The following is a 25,767-nucleotide window of genomic DNA, read 5'->3' as shown; positions in this document are numbered from 1 at the left end:
CTATAAAGTAATCAATTTTTAAAAATTTGTTTAATGTTTATTCTGTTTTTAAAAATTTTTTTCTTAATGTTTATGTATTTTTGAGAGACAGAGACAGAATGCGAGTGGGTTAGGGGCAGAGAGAGAGGGAGACACAGAATCCGAAGCAGGCTCCAGGCTCTGAGCTGTCAGCACAGAGCCCGACATGGGGCTCGAACTCACAAACTATGAGATTGTGACCTGAGCCGAAGTTGGACGCTCAACCGACTGAGCCAGCCAGGCGCCCCATTAATGTTTATTCTTGAGAGAGAGAGAGAGAGAGAGCAAGAGAGAGAGAGAGCAAGAGAGCACGTGTACATGACGAGGGGAGGGACAGAGAGAGAGAGGGACACAGAATCTGAAGCAGACTCCAGGCTCTGAGGTGTCAGCAAAGGGCCTGACATGGGCTCGAACTCATGAGCCGTGGGATCATGACCTGAGCCAAAGTCGGATGCCCAACCACCTGAGCCACCCAGGTGCCCCTTAATCAGTGTCTATGGTCTTGTTTTGGTATATTGCAATTACGCTTTTTAAAAAAAAATTGGTAATGAGTATGCCTGGGTGGCTCAGTCAGTTGAACGTCCAACTCTTGGTTTCAGCTCAGATCATGATCCCAGGATCTTGGGATTGAGCCCCGGGTCAGGCTCTGTGCTGAGAGGGGAGACTGCTTAAGATTCTCTCTCCCTCTCTCACTCTCTTTATCCCGCTCTCCCTCTCTCTCCCTCTGCCTCTCTCCCCCCACTCATGTTCTCACCCCCTGTTAAAAATAAATAGATAAATGATGAATAAATAAATAATTGAAATGGTACTATCAGCTTGAGCGGGCATTGAAATCAGTACCCATGTAATACAGTTGAAGCAAGTCAAGCCAGGAGAGGGTTTCTCCCCTTGCCACACAGCTGGAATGCATTGCTCCCACACAAAGTGCAGGGCATGTTGCGTTGGGCTGTGACAAGCTATTGCAGTCAATGACAAGCATGCATCGATGCATGTTTTCTTGTTATCCAGGGTAATGGCAGTTGTTGGGGAGCCAAGCGGGAAAGTTTTCTCTTAAATCCGGAAGTTGGGTAGTCGTAAATATTTCAGGCCTTGTGGGCCAGATGGTCTCTGTGGCATCTACTCAACTCTGCTGTTTTTGTGTGAAGTTGCCATAGACGATACACAATTGAATGAGCATGACTGTGTTACGGTAAAAAAGTGTTGTGGACACTGAAATTTCTATTTTACATAATTCTCATGTATTGCTAAATATTATTCTTCTTTTGACTTTCACCCGCAGTTGAAGACTATAAAAACCAACCTATAAAAATTAGGTTGGGGCCGATTTGGCCTGTTGACTATAGTTTGCTGACCTCTGTCTTAAGATTTATGTTGTTAAAGCTATGTCTTATAACCATTCCTTGCATCTACATTTCTAGGTCAAATAGATGATTACAAGATTCCTTACTTAAATCTGGAAGTAAAAATTTTAGAACACACACACACACACACACACATTAAAGATGTATATATTTATGTGTGTGTGAATGCATGATTATGTAGTGTGTGTGTGTGTGTGTGTGTGGAAAGAGGCATGTATGTATGTATGTATAGGTTAGGCATATGTATATGTGTGTATATTCTACATATATGTAGTCTCTCATGCCTGCTAGTTAAGGCATTCAGTAACAGGAAGTGTCCAGACTGCAAAGTAAAATATACCTAGAATTATACCCTGACTCTGCAATATACTAATTTTGTAACCTCAGAAAAATTACCTAATTACTTTCTGAGTCAGCCTCCCCATCTCTAAAAGGGAATGTACTTACTTACCTTGTATGGGTGACTGGGGAAAATTATATAATATGCACAGAAGATACTTGGGACATAGACATGCACCGTATATAAAGTTTGTTTTTAAATGTTTTCGAAAAGAAAAGGCTTTGTGTGTTTCTTAAAGAGACCCAAACCTCACTTATAATAGAGATTGTCAAGGTAGTTTGTTGTGTTTGATAAAAGTAAGCGTGGGCACAGCTGTACCCGCCTCTCTTACTTCCTTTTCCAGTGGCGCCATTGGCCTTCTCATGTCGCTTCCTTCCTCGGACCTCAGTCTTTTTGGCCCAGTGTGCTGGCATCTTCAGACATCCCAGGGACTCCTTCTGGGTTTTGCCTACACTTGTCATACTTCACTAGAGCTGTACCTGTACTTTCAATAGCATGCTTCCTTATTTAACAAAAACAGACAAAAATATTTTTGCTTTTGAAGGTTTCTTGGTAAGGGCACTGGTTAGGAAAAAAGTACAAAATGGAAAACTTGCCAGGTAGCAAGACTTCAAGACAAGGAAACCTTTTCATGAGATTCTAAAGTCTGTTTTTAAGAAACCTATTTAAAAGAGGCCTTGGGTGTTTAGCTGTGTGTTTGAACCCTCTTGTTTGTTAGAAACCACAGAGTGAATCTGGTTTTTTTTTCCTTTTTTAATTTTTTTAATGTTTATTTTTGAGAGAGAGAGAGAGAGACAGAGTGCAAGCAGGGAGGGCAGAGACAGAGGGAGACACAGAATCCAAAGCAGGCTCCAGGCTCTGAGCTGTCAGCACACGGCCCAAAGTGGGGCTCAAACTTGGGAATGGTGTTCTGGTGATCATAACCTGAGCCGAAGTCAGAGTCTTAACCAACTGAGCCACCCAGGCGCCCCCTATGAAGGTTATTTTTAGAGACACTATTAAGTCAGTGTGGGAACCTGCCAAGTTTTAGAAGTTTACCTTCCAGAATTTCTAATTAACTGAAAGGAGAAGTCCATTGTTCTCTTGGTATATTTGCACTTGGAGGCTTTGTGGTACTCCAGCTAGAAGACCAAGGGGGGCAAATAAAGTTTCAGAAGTAAGCCGAAGATTCTTTTGTTGTGGCCTCCCCTGGCAAGTCGTCTTGCCGGGAATCTCGCTTGCTGCTGAACACTCACTCACCGCCTCGGGTCTCGCAGAGACACTTGTAAGTCCTTTCTGGGGCAGCTGTGAGTTTAACCAGCAGGCTGAAAAATTGGGTGGAAGGTTGCCTTGGCTGGATCCGAGGCATCCTGGTTGGTTTGGTAATGAGGAGGTGACAGTTCTGTGGTGGAGAAAGATCACAGTCCTAATAGCTCCTTATTGTTCCCACCTGTTAGTTGGCTCCTGTCTTGTTCTTGTCTGTGTTCCTTATTTTTTGTGGAACTAAAGCTTGAATTCCATAAAATTGTCTAGTTTGGTTTTTTTTTTTTTGGATCCCTCTCAGAGCTTACAGTAAATATCCTATTAATAGTTGGACAGTAAGACTCCGAATCATTGAGTGTAAAACTTTTGAGGGTCATCATAAATTCTATTGAAGTGATGGGTGAGAAACCAGATTCAGAGGTTTTAGGGTGACTTATCGAGATGTCTGATTTCTTCTCCTCCTTCCTTTCTTAGGGCCATGGTGCTGTATTGGTTTAAATGAAATATTGTGCATTAAATTTTAGCACATAAACTTCAAAAATAGATCCACATGAGCATGTTTTACATGTACAGTCTATTCTGAGAGTTAACATATCCCTTTAAAAATACAGATCATTCTCTTTTTATAAGAAGCTTCAACTCTTACAGTTGATAATGTGAAAATACAATTTTTGGTAAGAAGGACAATTTTGCATCTGTTCTGTTCATGGTGCTTATCACAGTACTTATGCCATTGCCTGGAGTAAAAAGGACACTCAGTGGAGACTGGTATGAGTGAGTGAATGAATGAGTGAGAGGGAGGGAGGGAAGAGGGAAGGGGGATCAGCTGGGAGAAGGGAAGCCTGGATGAACAGTTCTTTTTTTTTTAATTTTTAAAAATTTTTTATTTGTTTTTGAGGGAAAGACACAGAGTGTGAGCCGGGGAGGGGCAGAGAGAGAGGGAGACACAGAATCGGAAGCAGGCTCCAGGCTCCGAGCCGTCAGCACAGAGCCCTGTGTGGGTCTTGAACCCACGAGCTGTGGGTTCATGACCTGAGCCAAAGTCAGTCAGTCAACCAAATGAGCCACCCAGGTGTCCCTGGATGAACATTTCTGGTTTGGGCTTTCAAAATACCCTTTTCGTGACCAGAGCCATGGAGTTCTTGGGTAGCTGATGGTCAGGGACATTGGTCTGTGCAGTGGCCATTCTGAGCAGAGCGGCTGGCTGCTTCCAGTACTGCCTGCTGCTGCTGCCTCCTGCCAGGCAGGATAGGACCGTTTCGCAGGGGCCCAGCTTTGAGGGCGTCCAGAGGGCTTTCTCCCCTACTTGCTCTCAGCGTTCACCTGCTTTTTGTTCCCTCGACTGTCGTCTAGACTTTAACACAGAGAGAAGTAGGCCAGATCCCATTGTAATAATGTGCATGCATCTCTGCCTCTCTCCGGGTCATCAGTGGAAAAAAGATACACTTACGAACAGGACAACGTTTTATTTCATTTCTGTTCTACTTTGGGCCTCTCCTCTCCCGTGTGTTTTGTATTTCAGTGCGTTGGCATTGTAGCCCAGTGTCGTCTAGTCTCGCGGGTGTTTCTGGGATGACTTCTTATCTAGGAAGCCCCTCGAGCCTTTCCATTTTGGGCTCTGCTGATGGCTTTCTCCATTTTCACATCCATTGCACACACATAAATAATGCAGTCGTAGGGTGGAAGTGTTCGTTCAGGCAATGTGTAGTAGCAAAAACAGCATGATACATGATATCCGGAATCAGAAAGGCTGAGTTTTTCACAGTTATCTTTTATCTGAATCTCTTAGTTCTTCCTTAAAGAATTTTCACATGAACTAACAAGAGAACGGAGTGGTAGCTATTCAGTGTATGTAACACATCCTGTGTAATTTACAGTTACTTTTTTTAAGTTGAAATTTTTTGTGGAGATCATTGTGGAATCAGATGCGATAACAAGTATTTCTTGTTATACATGGGGCTCCTGGATGGCTCAGTCAGTTAAGCGTCCGACTTCAGCTCGGGTCGTGATCTCGTGGTCCGTGAGTTTGAGCCCCGTGTTGGGCTCGGTGCTGACAGTTTGGAGCGTGGATCCTGCTTCGGATTCTGTGTCTCCCTCTCTCTCTGCCCCTCCCCTGCTCATGCTGTGTCTGTCTCTCTCTCTTGAAAATAAATAATAAACTTTACAAATTTTTATGAAAAAAAAAAAAAAAAAACACCAAGAATGATACAGATTCCTGCATACGTAGTACTCAGTTTCCTCCAATGGTAACATTTTGCAAACCAAAAGTATGGTATCGCAGCCAGGATAGTGACATTGTTGAAATCTACAGAGCTTTTCCAGATTTCTTCTTTTACATGGACTTGGACATGCATGTGTGTGTATTTCTGTACATTTTTTCACTTTTTTAGTAAAATGCAAGTAACAAAATTTATCATTTTAATCATGTTGAAGTGTATAGGTCAGGGGCATTAAATACCTTCTCGATGTTGTGCAGCCACCACCACCACCATCCATCTCCAGAACTCTTTTCCGCTTGTGCACCCACGAAACAGCCACTTCCCATCCCTCTCTCCCAGCCCTGACAACTACCATTCTACTTCCTGTGTACTTCCAGGTAACTCGTACGTGGGATCTTACGGTATCTGTCCTTCTGCGGCCGACTCATTTCACCTCACATAATGTTCTCCAGGTTTCTCCATGTCATAACATGTACAGGAATTTCCTTCATTTGTAGGATTGAGTAATACTCCATTGTATGTATTTACCCCGTTTTGCTTATCCATTCATCTGTCAATGGATACTTGGTGGCTTCCATGTTTTAGCTATTGCAAATAAAGCTGCTATGAGCTGTACAGTTATTTGTAATGTTTATTTTTGAGAGAGAAAGAGCACACGTTTGAGTGGGGGAGGGGCAGAGAGGGAGCGTGCGGGGGGAGAGAGAGAGAGAGAGAGGGGGAGACAGAGGATCCGAAGCAGGCTCTGCACTGACAGCACAGAGCCTGATGTAGGGCTCAAACTCATGAGCTGTGAGATCATGACCCGAGCTGAAGCTGGACACAGGCGCCCCTGAACTATATACAGTTTTATTACCTAAGTAGGTTTCTGCATCTGCCACCACAGTGAAGACCTTAAAGGTTACAACATCACAGGGATTACTCACATTGTCCTTTTGTAATGACTCTCCCATCCCTTCTCCCACCATCCCTCAGCCCTGGCAACCACTAATCTGCTCTCCCTTCAGAAACTTTTACCTTACACAATGTTACATACATGGACTCCTCAGCATTATTAGATTCATCCAAGTTTTGGGTGCATCAGTAGTTATTTCCTTGTTATTGTTGAGTAGTATTCCATGCTGTGGATGTACCACAGTCTGGTTTATCACGTACCATTTGAATGCATCTGGGCTGTGTCCAGTTTTTGGTTACTATGAATAAAGCTTCTCATTTTGTATTGGTTTTTATGAGAATGAAAATTTTAATTTTTCCAAGAAGTGCAGTTACTGGGATGTTTTAAGACTTAGCATATGTACCTTGCATGAGCCACGGTTTCTATGCTGATGCAGGTATGTGTAAATGGAGGTTTAAGTGATGTCATGTGGACCTTTTTAATCAGAGGCTGACAACAGACAGCTTTAAACAATCGTAGCAAGAACATCGATAGCTTCTTACCGGTTCTTTCTTTCTCCTTTAGCCTCAATTTCTCTGAAGGGGTTCTACCATCTCAAAAATGTCATTCGTTCTGAAAACTTAAGAGCATGTTGCCCTTCTTTTCTTGCCTCACCTTTCCCACAATCAAAAAGTTGCCAAAGACCTCTTGGTTTGACTACTATAGAGATTTTTATATCATTGTCCTCTTAATTCATACCTCTGCCATCTGAATTTCAGTGGGTGTAACCTCTTAATGGTGTTATTTTTAATGCTTATTTATTTATTTTTGAGAGGGGGGAGGGAGGAGGACAGAGAGAGGGGGTAAAAGAATCCCAAGCAGGTTCTGTGCTGTCAGTGCAGAGCCTGATGCGGGGCCTGATCCCACGGACTGTGAGATCATCACCTGAGCCGAAATGGATGCTTAACTGACTGAGCCACCCAGGGGCCCAAGCATCTTTATATTATTAATATACTGTCTTCTTTTGAATCTCTGCTCTGTGAGTGGAGCTTCTGTAACCCAGTCACAGCTCATCTTTATAGCTATAGGTCCCAATGCTCCTCTTCATGGTTCTGGTCATGTCCAGCTCAGGGCCTTTGCACATACCCTGGAAGAAGCCTTACTGTCTTTCTTCACTCATATTCAGATCTTAGCTGAATTGCTACCTCCTCATGGGAGGTCCTCTTGGTACATGTTACTCTAATACCCTGTACTTTTTTTTTTTTCACAGCACTTACAGTGGTTTTTTCATTTTAGATGTATAAAACCTAGGGCCCCACACGGTTCAGTGTAGTTATAGAATCCCCTCAAAGGAGTTGACCAGAAAATGTGTTATCTTAAAGCAATTTAAATCTTTAAAAAAAATTTTTTTTAATGTTTATTTTTGAGACAGAGAGAGAGCATGAACGGGGGAGGGTCAGAGAGAAAGGGAGACACAGAATCCGAAACAGGCTCCAGTCTCTGAGCTGTCAGCCCAGAGCCCGACGTGGGGCTTGAACTCACAGACCGCGAAATCATGACCTGAGCCGAAGTCGGACGCTTAACCGACTGAGCCGCCCAGGTGCCCCAAAGCAATTTAAATCTTAATATTGTCTCTGGTAAATGATTTTAAGCCTCTGTCTTCTAAACATCGGCTCTTAACCGGTGGTATTACCTCCCTTACGAGGTGAATCCTTGATGTGGGATGCTGTCTGTCCCATCCCTTCTCAATAACCCCCCTGAAAACTGGGTTTGTGTCTTATTTATCTTTTTCATCTTAGAACCTGAAATGTTGACTGGCAGATATTAGGTGCTCCACTAATATTTGTTGGAAGCATGGGTGGATGGATAGATGAATGAATGGATGGATGGATGGATGGAAGGAAGGAAGGAAGGAAGGAAGGAAGGAAGGAAGGAAAAGAAAGAAAATAAAGAAAGAGAAAGAATGGAAGAAGGAAAGAAAGAAAGAAAGAAAAGAAAGAAAGAAAGAAAGAAAGAAAGAAAGAAAGACAGACAGACTACGTGTCTTATGTGTCAGCACACTTGGTAAAACTCTGACCAAATGTGTGAATAATATAAATCTTGCTTAATTTTCCAGGTGATTTTTGAAGTGATAACTTCTGGACATCAAGGCTACCTCGCTATTGATGAAGTGAAGGTGTTAGGACATCCATGTAGTAAGTTGCCTCAACTCTTGCACATTTGGGTTCAATGTTGGGGGCACTTTTATGCTCCAGATTAAGAGAAGACACTAAAACCTGAGGAGACGTGATGCGAAACGAGTTCCCCGACAAGTCTCTAGGCATTGCTTTGCCAGCCCAGAAGTCCAAAAACATCCATTTTGTGTGTTATTCATTGTATCTAAGCGCCTCTGAAATGACGATCAGGACTGGAGGCTAATGGGCCACTTTGGTCGACTCAGACATCCTTGCAAAGATTTTTAGATTTCCCTTTTAAACGGTAGCACAAGGTTAAACATTGAGAATCTGTGCATTTTGTTTCTATGTCTAGTGCATTACTCGTATACTTTTAAACAATATGGCTCCAAAAAGGCCTGGGACCTGTCAAATGCAAGAAATCTACCTAAACCATTTGGGGACCCCAGAAATAATAGTCTGGTCCTCATCTCTTAAAAATTAATACTTTAAAAACGTCCCGTGGGTGACAAACACACACTTTTCCTTTTACCGCTCAGTATGAACAGCTATTAACAGGCTGTCATATTTATGTCTGAACTGTTGTCCTTAAATCAATAAAATATGGCACATAGCCAGTCCCGTTTCTCCCTTGTCTCTCCTTGGGGGGAGGGGGGTGTCATAGGGACGAGCTGCTGCCCCCTCCATGTCTAAGGTTCATATTCCACCAGCAGCAGAAACAGATGTAGCTGTTTGAAGCAGAAAAGCTTTGCATAGAAAGGGAATTGGTGGCACATAGAATCACGGGGAACATGGATCTAGGCTCCAGGAGTGGGTAGAGATTCAAAGGGAGGCTCTGTAGCCAGAGCCATGCTGGCACCTATGTCTGAGGGGCCATCCATGGGGGTAAGGGTGCTGCAACCTGCTCTCTGACCGTTGCCACCTGCCTCAACATTTGTCACTGTCTCTACACCTTTCTCCCCTCAGCCTTGGTCTCAAAACCCTGAGTGGGACTGTCAAAGTTGGCCAGCTAGATCATGTGCTCATTCCCTTGCTGGAAATCAGGGTCATCTGGGAAAGCACACTGTGGCTTTTTCACCTTCTATCCTGGGGGGTCAGGCCAAGACTCCTACGAAGAAACCTACAATGGAGACTTTCCCACCCCCAGATGAGTGGTTTCAGAGCTGAGGATCCAAAATGCTGAAAACATCTGTGTGTGTGTGCACGCATGTGGGTGTGCTTTTTCCCACAGTCAGTGTGTAGTTCATAAAAAGTAAGAAAGTAATGTTTGCCCTTTTGTAAATTCTAATGAATCGTATCCAACCATATAAATTACTCTGTATTTTTTCCCCACTTAGCATTATGTTCTTTAGGTCAACCTGTGATATTCTATCAGATGAATATACTGCGCTCTGTTTTTCTGTTTTTCCACGAACATTTAGTTTCTTTGCTCCCGTTTTTTTTCTCCGACAAACATGGCTGCAGTGAAGATCCATGTATGTGCCTCTGGGTACAAGGTGCAAGAGCCTTGGTAGGATACATTCTTAGAAGCAGAATTCCTGGAATGTAGAATAGAAACACTTTTAGTTTTACTCGATGCTGCCAAATTGCTATGAAAAGTCTGCACCGGTTTATATTCCCACCAGCAGTGCATGGGAGTTTTATTTTCCCTCTGTCCTTGCCCAAAATTGATCTTGTCAGACTTTAAATCTTTTGGCTATGTGAGGGATGGCAGCCTGCTTTATTTTTAGGGTCTCCCCAGCATTAAAGAGAGACTGGCTGGTTCATACATTCCTGGATTTCTGCTGACGGTCCTTACCCAAACTCACGAGAAAATGGTTATATCTACAATGACATTAAAGATATAAACACTTGCAGGAGTGTCTCTGCTTTTATTGCGTGGATTGAAGAGATCATGAGATCATTCCCTGTAGTAGTTACAGAGAGCCCTTCATGGTTGTTATCTGATGAGGGTATCGGAACACAGTCATCTGATTTCATCCAGAGGGATTTGCTCTCTCTGAGATCTTTATCTTGGTGCTCAGAGCATGCCACAACACCAGAGTTCAAACACTGCAGTCACGTCGTTCCTTACTGAAGCAGACATTACTTTTGTGACACATTGCGTTTGCCTTTCTTCCGTCAGCAAGATTGGTGAGTTCAAGAAGAATTTCCCCACCCCCTTTTTTTTTTTTCTGAAAAGGCAGGAAAATGAATGATGCTGTACCTGATTGGAACAGCAGGGAAAATTTAGGAAGTGGAATATAATTACCTGAGTTGGAACTTAGCCAGATCCATGGAGTAATAGCCTTGGGCTTAGAAAAATGCCATGGGATCTTCTAATGTGCACAATTGATCCTTGTGTCAGATTCACCTCTTACCAGGAGGTTAAAGAAAATAGATACAGTAATGCTGCACACCTACTATGTGGTGAGCACTCCCTTTCACTCAGGGCAAACTTCACCCCAAGACAGATGTTATTGCTGCCCTGTTGCAGGTGCAGTGGATGAGGCCAAGTTTGCAGGGGTCTGTCTCGTTCTGTATCTTGGGGTTTGTTCTGCATCTGGCCATTGGCCAGCAAAGAGCTCCTAAAATGTGGCTCCTCCCATTCTGCAGAAAACGAATCTCTCACTGTCTTCAGTAAGATAGAAAGTCTCAATGCTTGTCCTTCTATCAGAACCTTCCCCAAATGTGCTTCCTGCAGTTTTGTTCATTCCTTCCGAGCCCAGGTGCCTGTAGTCGTAGAAATGGTGTTTATGGTCTCGCCTTTGGAGAATACTGGTGCTAATACCTAATTGGCTTTGCAAACTGCTCTTAAGAGACACAGAATTGCAAAACGGGCTCTGTACCAAGGTGATGTATGGTACAACAGCATTTTGAACTGTAAGCTTTAAATGGTTTTGATGATGGCCCTTCTGTAGTTATTTTTTCCTGAATCTCTAGGTTTATGGGGAAAACATGCAAATAAAGATTTTAAAGAAGGCAATAGTTGGGTCTTAAAATGTAAAGCTTTGCAGATAATATTTTAAGGGCTTTCCTATCAAGATTTCTAAATAATAATCAATTTTTTGAAATCGTGGTGGTCATTAGATTTAAATCACAAAGGAGCATAAATATTTCATATCCAAAATTATGCTTTCCAAAGAGATGCAAAACTGCTGAACTTTATTTATTTACTTCACTCTAAAGCCTCCTGTTTGGATTCATATACGTTTATGAGTAGGCATTTCAACATTTTTTAAAAGTACTTGTTCTGTTAAGAGTATACAGTTGCTCATAAAATTGATTTTAATGTAGTGACAGTAAAATGCAGGCTCAGCATGAAATGTGGATATGGCTGTGCAGAATCAGCAGCTCGATGGCTTAAGACCACTTCTAATGAACACGGATAATTTTTGTATTTGGTATTCACGCTAAAAATATATTTCGAATTTGGTTCAATAATCCTAGTAGGAGCACCTATCAGCTTCATAATGTTGTCTCCTGTTTTTAAGTAAGTTATAAGCTCTGCATGTCTGGGTATTTCTGTTATTACCTTGTAGTGCCCGTATATATTTTTATGCCTTTACGAGCCATGCTGCATTTTAACAGGTTTATTGAGATATATTTCACCTGTCCTACAATTCATCTGCTTAAAGTGTATGTTCAGTGTTTTTACTAAATCCGCAGAGTTGTGTAACCATCACCACAATCAATTCTAGGGTATTTTCATCACCCAGAAAGAAACCCTGCACCCACTGTTAAGTCAGTCTCCATTTTCCTTGGCCTCTACCCCCAGCCCTAGGCAGTTACTAATCTACTTTCTGTCTCTATAGGTTTGCTTGCTTTCCCGTATTTCATTTAAGTGGAATCCTACAATGCATGGTCTTTTTTGTCTGGCTTCTTTCACATAGCACATTTCATGGTGCCTGTGTGTTACAGAACATTTCAGTACTTCTCCTTCTTAAAGCTGAGAAACTTTCCATTGTATGACATACCGTATGTTCTGTACCTATTCATCAACAGAGGGACATTCGACTTTCTAATTTGGGGCTATTGGGAATAATACCGTGGCAAACATTTCTGTTACAGGCTTTTCAATTCTTTTGGCTATATATTTAAGACGAGGATTACTGGGTCATGTAATAACTCTATGGTTAGCATTGTGGATAACAGTGAAATTGTTTATCAAATTGGCTGCACCATTTTACAGGCCGAGGAGCAGTGAATTCTTGCCAATATCTGTTATTTATGTTTTATTTTTCACCCTGGTGACTTTGGGGTGATAATTCTTTATGGTTTTGATTCTTTAATGGCTAATCTTGTTAAGCATCTTTTTGGGTGTTTATTGGCCACTTATATACATTTTTAAAGAAATGACAACTTAGATTCTTTGCCATTTCTAATTGACTTATTTATCTTTTTTCTTATTTTATTGAGAAATAATGGGAGATACATTACTATAAAAGTTTAAGGTATCAGCATGGTGGTTTGGTTTACATATATCATCACATGATTACCATAATAACTTTGGTTAACATCCATCATTTCATATCAACACAAAAAGAAGAAAGAAAAGAAACCCCAGTATTTCCTCCTTGTGATGAGAACTCTCAGGATCTACTCTTTTAACAACTTTGCTGTGTCACACAGTGTGTATTCCTGTTGTCCATTACATTCCAAGTACTTACCTATAACTGGAAGTCTGTGCCTTTTGAACACCTTGCTCCGTTTCCCTCTGATCTCCTTTTCCATGAGTTTGTTTTCTTGTTTGTTTTGTTTTATATTCCATATGTAAGTGAAATCACAAGGTATTTGTCTTTCTCTGTCTGACCTATTTCACTTAGCATCATGCCCTTAGGGTCCATCTGTGTTGTTGCAAATGAGGAATTTCCTTGTTTTTTTTTTTGCTGTTGTTGTTATTTTTTAATGGCTGAATAGCATTCTATTGTACATATATTCTACACCTTCAGTTGATAAATACTCAAGTTGTTTCCATGTCATGGCTGTTGTGAAGAAAACTGCTCTGAACGTGGAGGTGCAGATGCCTTTTCCATTAGTGTTTTCAGTACCTTTGGATAAACTGGTAGAAGTGAGATTCTGGATCATGTGAGAGTTCTATTTTTAATTTTTTGAGGGTCTTCCATACTGTTTTCCACAGTGGCTGCTCCGGTTCATAGTCCCATCAGCAGTGCACAAGGGTTTCCTTTTCCCCAGATCCTCCCCAGTATTTGTTATCTTTTACCTTTTTGATGATGGTCATTCTAACAGGTGTGAGGTGATACCTCATTATGGTTTTAATTTGCATTTCCCCAATGGCTAATGATGATGAGCATCTTTTCATGTACCTGTTGACCTTCAATATGTCTTTTTTGGAGAAATTTCTATTCAGGTCCTTAGCCCATTTTTTAATTAGGTGGGTGGTTTTTTTTGTTTGCTTTTTGTTTTTTGTTTTTTTTTTTTTGCTCTTAAGTTCTATGAATTTTTTATATATTTAGGATATTAAACCCTTGTCAGATAGATGGTTTACACACATATTTCCCATTCTACAAGTTTCTCATTTCACTTTGTTGATAGTTTATTTTGCTGTGCGGAAGATTTTAGTTTGATATAGACCCACTTGTTAACTTTTTATTCTTTTACCTGTACTTCGGGAGTCCTATTTGAGAAATTATTACCAAGACCCATGCCGAGGAGCTGTATTCCTTTGTTTCCTTCCAGGAGTTTCATGGTTTCACCTCACATTTCAGTCTTTAACCCATTTCAAGTTAATTTTTGTGAGTGGTGTAAGATATGGGTCCAATTTCATTCTTTTACATATGAATATCCACTTATCCCAGCTCCATTTGTTGAAAAGACTGTCTTTTCTTCATTGAGTTGAAAAGACTGTCTTTTTTCCATTGAGTATGCTTGACTTCCTTTGTAAAAATTAGTTGACTGTGTATGCTGGGGTATTTTTCTGGGCTCTTGATTCTGTTCCAGTGGTCTGTTTGTCCATTTCTATGCCAGTATCATGCTGTTTTGATGACTATGGTTCATAGTTTAGCTTGAAATCAGGAAACGTGGTGCCTCTTGCTTTGTTCTTCTTTCTTAGGATTTCTTTGGATATTCAGGGTCCTTTGTGATTCCATAAACGTTTTAGGAGTGTTTTTTCTACTCCTGTAAAAGATGCCATTGGAATCTCAGTAGGGATTGCGTTGAATCTATAGATGACTGTTGGTAGTATTGGCATTTTAAAAATATTAATTCTTTCAATCCATGTACATGAAATTTCCATTTATTTGTGTCTTTTTTTTAATGTTTATTTATTTTTGAGAGAGACAGAGACAGAATGCGAATGGGTTAGGGGCAGAGACAGAGGGAGACACAGAATCTGAAGCAGGCTCCAGGCTCTGAGCTGTCAGCACAGAGCTCGACGCGGGGCTCGAACTCATGAGCTATGAGATCATGACCTGAGCTGAAGTCAGACTGAGCCACCCAGGCGCCTCTATTTGTGTCTTTTAAGTTTTTTTTTAATCAATGTTTTGTTTTCAGCACATAGATCTTTTACCTCCCTAGCTAAATTTATTCCCAAGTATTGATGCTATCATAAATGAGATTGATTGCTTTATTTATTTTTTAGAAATTTGCTGTCAGTACATGGAAGTACTTCTCATCTTTGTATGTTTATTTTGTAATCTGGGGCTTTACAGAATTCTTTGATTAGATATAATAGTTTTCTGGTTGAATCTTTAGATTTTTTTCTATATAAAATTATGTTACCTGCAAATAGAGGTAATTTTGTTTCTTTCTTTCCAATTCTGATAACTTCTATTTATTTTTCTTGTCTGACTGCCCTAGCTAGGACTTCTAGAACTATGTTGAATAGGAGTGGTAAAAGTGGCAACCTTGTCTTGTTCTGATTTTAGAGGAAAAGCTTTCAAGATTTTACTGTTCAGTGTGGTAGTATGTGTGGATTTGTCATTTGTGACTTTTACTGTGCTATGTTCCTTCTGTGTATAATTTGTTCATAGTTTTTATCATGGATGGATACTGGATTTTGTGCAGTGCTTTATCTGCATCTCTTGAGATGGTTATATGATTCTTTCTTTTCATTCTATTAATGTGATACATTAATGTGGTACAATCATTGATTTGCCTATGTTGAATCATCCTTGCATCCCAGGAATAAATTCTACTTGATCGTGATGCATGATCCTTTTAATGTGCTGCTGAATTGGTTTGCTAGTATTTTATTGAGGATTTTTACATCTATATTCATCAGGAATATGGGCCTACTTTGTTTTGTTTGTTTGTTTGTTTGTTAGTAGTGTTATTTTCTAGTTTCAGTATCAGAATAATGCTGGACTCATAAAATGAGTTTGGGAGTATTTCTTCCTCTTCAATTTTGTGGAAGAGTTTGAGAAGGATTGATGCTAATTCTTCTTTAAATGTTTGGCAAAATTCACTGGTGAAGTCATCTGGTCCTGTTACTGGGTTGGGGGATTTTTTGATTACTGATTCATCTCCTTACTCATAATTGGTCTATTCAGATTTTCTATTTCTTCCTGACTTTCTCTTGATAAGCTGTCTAAGAATTTTTCAGTTTCTTAAAAGTTATTTGGTTTGTTGGCAGGTAGTTGCTTTTAGTAGCCTCCTAAGACCCTTTGAATTTCTACCATATCAGTTGTAAGGTCTCCTATTTCATTTATAATTTGTTGATTTGGGTCTTCCTCCCCGCCCCCCCCCCCTTGGTTAGTCTACCTAAGGGTTTGTCAATTTTATATTTTGAAAGAAGCTGCTCTTAGTTTAGCTAATCTTTTCTAATGTTTTCTGTCCTTTACTTCTACTCTAATCTTTGTTATTTCCGTTTTTCTCCTAACTTTGGGCTCAGTTTGTTCTTTTTTAGTTCTTTAAGATGTAGAGTTAGGTTGTATATTTAGGATCTTTATTGCATCTTAATGTAGGTATTTATTGCTGTGAACTTTCCTCTTAGAATGACTTTTGCCACATCCCACAAGTTCTGGTATTTTGTGTTTACCTTTTTGTCTAAAGAAACTTTTTTTTTCTTCTTTAATGTCTTCTTTGGTCCATTTGTTATTTAGGAGAGAGTAGTTTAATTTCCACGTGTTCATAAATTTTCCAGTTTTCCTCTTGTTATTGATCTCTAATTTCATGTTTTTGTGGTCAGAAAGATTTTTGGCACCATTTCAGTCTTCTTAAATTTGCTAAGACTTGTTTTGTGGCCGACTATATGGTCTCTCCTAGAAAGTATTTCGTGTGTGCTTGGGAAGAATGTGCATTCTGCTGTTGTCGGCTAGAGTTTTTTATGTGTTCGTTAGGTCCATTTGGTCTAGAGTGTCGTTCAAGTCTGATGTTGGGTGCTTCACCACTATGTATGTAAATTGTTGTATCTTCTTGATGTGTTAGACCCCTTTGTCATTACATAATGACTTTCTTTGTCTCTTTTTACCATTTTTAGTTTAAAGTCTATTTTGTCTAAGTATAGCCACCTCTGCTGCATTTTTGTTTTATTTTTGTTTTTGTGGTTGCCATTTTGTTGAAATGTCTTTTTCCATCCCCTCACTCTCAGCCTATGTGTGTTTTTAAGGCTAAGGTGCATCTCTTGGAGGCAGCACATTGTTCTTTCTTTCTTTCTTTCTTTCTTTATAATTTATTCGGATGTTCTAGGTCTTTTGAGCCATTTACATATAAAGCAACTATGGATAGGAAAGGACTCACTATTTCCTTTTTGTTAATGTCTTTCTGGTTGTAGATCCATTGTTCTTTGTTTCTGATTTTGGTGTCTTTTGTGTGTGTGTGTTTTGATGTTTTTGGTTTCAGTATATTTTGACTTCTTTATCTTGTTCTTTCATGAAACTACTAACATTTTTTTTCTATATAATTCCCATGAGGCTTACATAAAATATCTTAAACTTATAATACCCTATTTTATATTGATAACAACTTAACTTTAATGAATTTTGAAACTTTACACTTTTACTTCTCCTCCCCCTCACATTTTAGGTTATTGTTGTTACAATTTATATATTTTTATATCGTGTAACTAATAAAAGATCATTCTATTTACAGTTATTTTTACTATGTTCATTTTTTCATAACTTTTAGAGTTGTAAGTGAATTATGTACTACTATTACCATATTGCAAAATCTAACAATGAGTATAAATTTACCATTATCAGTGAGATTTACTCTACCATTTATGTTTTTATGATGTTAATTAGCCTTTTTTTTTACTTCCTTTCAAAGAACACCCTTTCGCATTTCTTTTTCTTTTCTTTTCTTTTCTTTTTTTTATTACAGTATAGTTGACATACAATGGTGTGTTAGTTTCAGGTGTACAACATAGTGATTTGATAATTCTGTACATTATGTAGTGCTCACAGTAAGGCGTAGTTACCATCTGTAGCCATACAAAATTATTTAAAAATATTATTGATGATATTCCTAATGCTGTACTTTTCATTCCTATGACTTTATTTTTTCATTCCTATGATTTTATTTTATAACTGCAAGTTTGTACCTCTTAATCTATTTCACCCATCCCCCCACTCTCCTTTAGCAACCACCAGTTTGTTTTCTGTATTTATGAGTCTGTTTCTATTTTGTATGTTTATTTGTTTTGTTTTTTTTTTTTGATTCCACATAATATGTGAAATCATATGGAATTTGTCTTTTTTTTTGTCTGACTTATTTCACTTAGCATAATACTCTATGTACCAATGTGTATTGTCACAGATGGCAATATTTCATTTTTTTATGGCTGAGTAATATTCTGTTCCATTATGGAATAGAACATTTTCTTTATCCATTCATCTACCTATAGACACTTATTTTGCTTCCATATCTTGGTTATTGTAAATAATGGTACAGTAAACATAAGGTGCCTCTATCTTTACAGATTTATGTTTTTGTTTTCTTTAGGTCAATACCCAATGGTGACATTACTGGATTTTATGGTATTTCTGTTTTAATTTTTGAGGAAACTCCATACTTCTTCCCATAATGTCTCCACCAATTAACATTCCCAACAATAATGCACAAGGGTTGCCTTTCCTCCACGTCCTTGCCAACCCTTGTTATTTTTTGTCTTATTGATACTAGCCATTCTGACTGATGTGAGATAGTATCTCACTGTGGTTTTGATTTGTGTTTCCCTGATGATGAGTTATGTTGAACATCTTTTCATGTGTTTGTTGGCCATCTGTATGTCTTCTATGAAAAATGCCTATTCAGGTCCTCTGCCTATTTTTAAATCAGATTATTAGTTTGTTTTGTTTTGTTTTATTTTGTTTTGTTTTGTTTTGTTTTGGTGTTGAGTTGTATGACTTTCTTACATATTTTGAATACAACCCTTATTCGATATAATGTTTTCAAATATCTTCTTTCATTTAGTAGGTTAATTTTTAGTTCTGTTGGTGGTCTCCTTTGCTGTACAAAAGTTTTTTAGTTTGATGTGGTCCATTTGGTATTGTTGTGAGGTAGTTCTGGTGATAACGAACTCTCCCAGCTTTTTGTTGTTGTTCAGGGAAGTCTTTTATCCCTCCTTCATTTCTGAAGGACAGCTTCACCAGGCATAGAATTCTGGATTGGCGGTTATTTTCTTTCAATATTTTGAGTATATCAACCATGCTCTTTTGGCCTCAAAAGTTCATGTTGAGAAATCATCCACTAGTCTTATGGGGGTTTCCTTGTATGTGACTTCTGACTTTTCTCTTGCTGTTCTTAATGTTTTTAATTGTTTTTTTAATTTTTACAGTAAGTTTTAATAGATCTTTGTGTAGCCTATTTGAGTTCAACCTATTTGGTATCTCTTGGTCTTCATGCATCTAAATGTTTTTTTTCTTATCCCAGGTTTGGGAAGTTGACAGCCATTACTGCTTTAAATACACTTTCTGTCTCTTTCTCTTTTCTTTCCCTTCTAAAATTCCCATGATATGAATATTGTTTTTTTCATTGTGCCCTATAAGCCCTGTAGCTTTCTTCACTTTTTTTTTCCCCTCTAATTGTGTAATTTCAATGTCCTATTCTATAGGTCACTTATTTCTAATGTATGGTAGAATCTACTTTATGAGGAAGCTCCTGTCCTCTGGTATAGGGAGGGTACCTCTCACAGTAGAATTTTATAGCCTATTTCAGGGGCAAAGGGTGTGGGAAGATCAGAGTGACCTCTTTACTACTGCCATTTTCATATACTTTTTCATCTTAAAATATCAGTATGCCATTTCATGAACTCTGTCATCCATTAGATTATCATGTGTTTTTGTCTTTTATTTGGTTGGTAGGGTGTCTTATACTGATTGATTTTTGGATGTTATATCAACCTAGAATTCCTGGGATAAATCTCACTTGGTTATGGTGTATGGTCTTTTTTATATGTTGTCATATAACACATTAAGTGCAAAGTGATTTGCATATATGATACCTTGAATTCTAAAATCTAAAAATTACACAGAATCGTGCTCCATTATTTTTCTTCCAATTCAAAAACATAATAATATAATGAAAAAGATTGAAAACAAAAACCCACCTGCCATGTATTACATGAAGTGAATATAATGAACCTAGGACAGTGCTGCACATTCTAGAGACCAATGAAAGTTAGCTGTTATTATCGTTCCTGTTTTTAGGCACTGCATCCTGATGGGCCCACTAGAATACGTTAGCTGCAGATTAAATGCTAAAATCATTGATTTCTTACAATTTATCAATGTCTGTCTTAAAACTAAAAGAAGAAAAATGTTTGCAGAATGTACTGTTTTTCAGTGTGGGCAGTACCATTGTGTTCTTAGCACTAGCTTCCTTGTTTGAGGACAAGTACACAGAGAAAGGAGCCGACTACTTTGTCTGGCATTTTGGGAATGCCTCCAGTTCATTTCAACCTATGTCATTACATTAAAATGCAAATGAAAATAAAAAAAGGTTAGGACCCAGTCCTCTTTTGCCCCACTTCAGTTTGCACTTTGATCTCGCAAATTACCGTTCTTTGATTTTGTTGTTAGCATTTTGGTGCAGACTTTGAAGGATCAATAATATGAAACATCTACAAAAAGAGTTGCATCTTGGTCAATAATTTCTGGCTTTGGGATCAAAGGCTGATTTGAGGTCGATTAATACATGAAAACCTCTGTTCTTTTAAAAACTGCTTTCTTAATAATAAGCAACAGAATATGGCAGAGATGAGAAGATAGGAGAGTTGTAGTAAAACTCCTGTTTGATATTCATGGAAGATATTTCGTTTCTAGAAATCCTGCAGATTTTAGAAGAAAGCTGGCATAGCATTTTGAAAGGGTATCCGGGAGATGAATGGGCCTATAAATTTGGAGAGAGAGAGAGAATTTTTCTTTTTGAATATGGGATCCATTGAAAATTTCTACTCTAATGGTGCTGTACCTGGTGTTACAATTAAGATAGTTTGGCAGGATTCAGAGCATACAGCTCAGCATGGGAGCAAAACTTTTCTGGCTGCAGAGACTTTTTTTCTTGGGATCTTTTCCAGTTTCCAGTGGTAGATTAGTTATTTTAAACAGTAATGACCATTTTTGAGGGTACCAGGCACACAGAATACCTTCCTGGCATCATCTTGTTTAATCTTTTCCCCAACCTTATGTAATAGGCACTTTTTAAAAATAAAATCCCTGTTTTAAAAATTATATACATATATATGTGTGTGTGTGTGTGTGTGTGTGTGTCCATTAAGGCTTGGGTTGAGGAACTTTTGCTTCTGTTCAGAGGTAATAAGGGGCTAAAATAATGATGCTTGAATGCTTGAACACACATGGCATAAATCCAAATCTTAAGAAAGATTGGCCTTCCCAATCGAAAACAGTTCTAGAATTCATATCTCTGGACAGGGAGAATCCAGACATCTTAAAACTTTGGAAATATTATATAGGCCTTTAACATTTATTGAAAAAATTAAAAATGCCATTATTAGAAATTTTGACTTTCATGTTCTTGGAAGAACTGATCTGGAAAATAGAATTCCGCAGTTCCTTTGTCTTGTGCATCCTGTTGGATGAGTTACTATCTTCCACTTAGGTCAATTAATTATGTTTAATCTGAGAAGGATAAGTTTCTTATAAAAGTGTTTATGCTTAATGAGTTTGCATGTGTTCATCTGGTTTCCATTTGAGTTGTGGCTTTTATTATCTTAGCCAGAGTATTTTTTCTGGCAGTCCTTTTCTCAACCAAGCAATGCTCTTTCCCAAACTAAAGACAGTCAACCCATTCCAGAGAAGGGCCCTCCCAAAATACAGTTTGCACAGAGGCATAAATTCCTTGGACTTTTAACCTTACCATGTGAGTAATATGCACTGGCAGTCTTTCAGAAAGCTGTTTTGAAGACCAAACCAATTCTAAAGGAAAAGTGATAACCTTTGATCCAAAGATCATATCTTTGGCTCCCAAATTAAAAATGTAAGTTATATCCTAACAAACAGCCCACTGGAGGCAGTAAGTATTAGCAGATTGTATTGATAAATGAGTTTTTCTGTGTTTTTGTTTTTGGTTCAGTTAGCCATTGCTGGAAACAGGGCCCTTAGGAAAGTAGGTTTCCAAGTGCGGACTTCCAGTGGATGAACAGATCAGTGGCAGAACTAGTGACAATTGTGATATTCAGATTATTATTATGAAGTTAACTGATAGAGCAGAGTACATATAGTTCATAAGTTTCTCAAGACAGATTACAGAAACTAACACTTAGTATTTTTGAGGGGGCGGCGAAAAGAGCACTTTTGTGTACCCTTCTGGTAGAGATGCAAATTGTTATATGCTTTAAGGAAAGCGGTTTGGCAATTTGTGTCAAAAGCCTTTTTAAACTGCATTTCTTTTGTCTTATTAAATTCAGTTTCTAAAAATTTATGCTAAGGGAGAAACAGAAAGTGTATATGATGATTTAATTATGAAAAGTTTTATCTTGGCATTATGTATAGGAAACCAAAATGTTCAACAGCACAGGATGATCCAGTAAACTTTTGTCTGTCTGGGCCGTATGTATCAGGGCTTCTCAGCCTTGACCACATTGACCTTGTGGTCAATATTGATCTTTTTTGCGGGGGTTGTTTTGTGCATTACAGGATGTTTAACACCATCCATGGCCTCTTTTCACTAGATACCAGTAGTACCCCTACCATTTTGATCTCTGTTGTGACAAACAAAATGTCTTTGGACATTATCAGATGTTCCCTGGCAGGTGGGGGTGGGGATTGCCCCAGTTGAGAACGATTGATGTATATCAGGCAGAATTTCAAATAGTTTTAGATGAATATTTAACAAGGGAAAATGCTGATGACATTTTAATTTTTTAAGTGTATGGTTACTTCAAAAGGGGAGAAAGAGACCAATAGACCATATTAGATGGAGTTCAGTTTTCATAATGGCAAGGGGTTGTTCTGATAGTGAAATGCAAAGCCAGAGTTCCCACCAGAGACCTCAGAGCAACCCATGAATAACATAGCTGCTAATAATATGCTCCCAGGATTCTATCAGGTGCTAGAAGCTTCCTTTTTGGTTCCAATGGAATTTTTTTTTTTAACTTTCATTTAACCCCTCACCACTCCTACCCCATTTTTAACCGTTCTCATGATTTGGCTTTTAATTTGTCTTTTTCCCCAGTGCAATAAATAATCTTTATGAACCTTCCTGAATTCACTCTTAGCCTGGTTCAATCAAAGGTCAGTTTCCAGCCTTCCTCAGATTGCCCAGGCTTTAGGTCAACATGCTATATGTCTCCTCAACAAGTTACTGGACACATTACATTAAAAAAACAAAAACAAAAACAAAACACTAGTGTGCAGAAATGCATGCATATTTTAAAAGTTGCTTCTTAGAGATAAATTTATGTATGATTAAAAAATTAAATACTTCTCTATTTTTAATATTTATTGTCCAAAATATTTCCTAAAAGTGAAAAATAAGTTATTTAAATCACAAATCCTAGGAAGAAATTGAATTGATTGCCAATATATTGGACATTCTTTAAATATATTAGCCATATTAGGAGGCAGAATATGTAAATTAAGTTGGTCCAGGTTAGGTGTTTTTGGAGGCCATTCAGATTTGGGGAAGAAGGAGTTATATTATTTCTCAGGCAGTTTGGAAACCTATTATGTGTTTAAAAAAGGAAAAAGAAAACTGTATGATATCCCACCCTTGGTGTTCCAAAAGAACTCTCCTGCCATGCTAAATAAGGAATAAAATTCAAAATTTCAAGATTTGAAATTCATTGTCTGAGAATTATTTTAGTTCACGGGAAACCTACTCTTCAAACTAAATGTATATTCAAACTGAGTGTATTTTATCTTTCCCCTTGCACCACTCAGAAGGTATAGAAGCCTTTGAAGGGCTGAAAATCTGTAATGATTATAGCAGGAAGAGAAACGTTACTATGTGAAAGAGACTCTTCCTTGCATTTCTACATCTGTAGGAGGAAGAGTGGGTGGTGGTGGGTGCCTGGGTAGCTCAATCGGTTAAGCGTCTGACTTCAGTTTAGGTCATAATCTCACGGCTTGTTAATTCTAGCCCCGCATCAGGTTCTGTGCAGATGGCTCAGAGCCTGGAGCCTGCTTCAGATTCCGTCTCCTTCTCTTTCTGCCTCTCCCCTGCTTGCTGTCTATCTCTCTTTCTCGCTCAAAAATAAATAAAACAAGAAAAAAATTTTTTTAAAAAGTGGGCAGTGGGCTCTGTTGGTCCCACACACCTTGACTGGCCCTTCTGGTTGAGAAATTGTAGTGCACTCACTTGTAGTGCATAAGAAAAACCAGAGAGATTTGGAGAAATTTGGAGGCATTGGGGAGTGGGGAGGGACAAAAAGGAGAGAGGAAGGAGTCATAGGTAGGGTGCAGGGTAAGAATCCAAAGTCCAGGACATATATGAGTAACAAACACATGGAGATTTTGCAATGGACATTTTAAATGTTTAATTTTTAGTAGCTTACCCATGCAAGGATATACCAGCGATGATACTCAAAATACTTCACAGACTTTCAGGACAGGCTTGAAACTGATCCTAGGCTTAACCAAGGGGGTGGGGGGTAAAACTACAGAAGAGCAGTTCAGGTGTAGTATCCCTTTAATGCAAATTATCATGAAAGATGGCGACACACTCAAAAACCTTGTCTTAGGGACCCAACTTACCACAGTGACCTGCAGCAAAAGGTGAGCAGAGTAGGAGACCATGAGAGGGACAGGAGAGGGCAATATTAGTGAGACGTCCTGCTATCCGAATGTGCAACGTAATCTGTCTTTAACAACCCACAGGAATATGAAAGTGGGGGTGCTCGGTGTATGTGGGAGCCAGCTTGGGAGATTTTCTCAAAGGAGCCATCACAGTTCTAAATTATCCTTCGTAAAGGCATGCCCACAAGAAAGGAAGCAGACAGAGTGAGCCCCACACTGGTGGGGCATGTAGGCATCAGAGATTTGAAAAGGGGCATGTCAGCTGACTGAGCAATTCCAGTGAGAGGAGGGATCAAATAGGAAGAGGAGAGAGGCCAAAACCAAAACTGGACAGAAGAACTTCCAGCCCAAGAGGCACCTTCCAAATAAGGAAGCCTGGGATTCTAACCCAGATTCAGGGAGTATACTCATTCTAAATATGATTCAAACCATAAGCCTTTTTACAGTTTATCCATGGACGCAAGAGTTGTTGTCTCCAACGATGGCGCAGAAGATGCAGCCCTCATACCCAAAATATCCAAGGACAAAGAAAGCAAGGTCCCCATTGTTGCAGGTGAAGCGCTACTAGGGCAATGGGGGAAGAGGTTACAATGGCGACTGTAAGATGCCAGTCGCAAACGGGGTGCCCAGTCTACCTACCTCTCTGCCCAGCCAATTGCAAACTCTGTCTCCACATATGGCTCCCACACTAGCCAGCTCATACCATGTTCTGTCAGTCTCAGTGTTAGAAAACTCTTCTTTACTCTTAGGGAGCATGGCTGTCTGGAGTTTCTGCATACTGGGTCCATCTCAAAAAATCGGAAGTCAGCTATCATTCTCAATTGCCCCTATGTCTCCTGTGACCCAGTTTTTCAGTCACTGGGCTGAAGGTTCTGATTTAAAACACACACACACACACACACACACACACACACACACACACACAATCTGTTCCTAGGACAATAGTTCCCTGTAGTATTTCTTAGCCTCTGTGCACACGTGGCTTGTGAGCTTTCATGTTGGTGTGACCCCATCAGTGGATCTGGCTCCAACACTCAGCTGACCGAGGGGGAGTACATGGCTGTTGTTGTTTTCCTTGGTGTGGATGCCCTCCGTCTGGGGTGTGGTCAGGTTTGACTCTGGAGGGGCCTGTCTGCCCTTGTGGGGGCACCCAATTAACTGGAGTGGCTCCCAGGCTCCCCAAAATGGAGAACTTTTCTCTGTGGCTAACAGGAGTGTAGCTCAGTGATCTGGTCACAGGTTCCTCGTTTTGAAAAGCGTCACGTTAACTCCGTCGGAGCAGGGGGCACCTACCAGTACATACGCTCGGAAAAGGGGAGTGAGCAGAGTTCTAAATCTGAGACAAATCGATATTTAGGGTAGAGCCCAAAGAAGAATGAACAAAGGAAAAAGCTGAAGGAAAAGGG

At 39.3% G+C, this 25,767-nt stretch overlaps 1 protein-coding gene across 5 annotated transcripts in view; it reads left to right on the top strand.

Annotated features, from left to right (window-relative positions):
* Window positions 1-25,767, top strand: part of PTPRM (protein tyrosine phosphatase receptor type M) — a 796,527-nt gene that overhangs the window by 316,903 nt on the left and 453,857 nt on the right. For all 5 annotated transcript variants that reach the window (XM_060613276.3, XM_060613283.3, XM_060613278.3 and 2 more), the window contains exon 4: window positions 8,168-8,246. In XM_060613276.3, the coding sequence (XP_060469259.1) occupies window positions 8,168-8,246 (79 nt within the window). The remainder of the gene's footprint in view (window positions 1-8,167; window positions 8,247-25,767) is intronic.

This window comes from Panthera onca, chromosome D3 (genome assembly GCF_046562875.1).
Source record: "Panthera onca isolate mPanOnc1 chromosome D3, mPanOnc1 haplotype 2, whole genome shotgun sequence".
Lineage (NCBI taxonomy): Eukaryota > Metazoa > Chordata > Mammalia > Carnivora > Felidae > Panthera > Panthera onca.
Note: the sequence above shows the minus strand (reverse complement) of the source record. Positions and strands in the feature narration are given on the sequence as shown.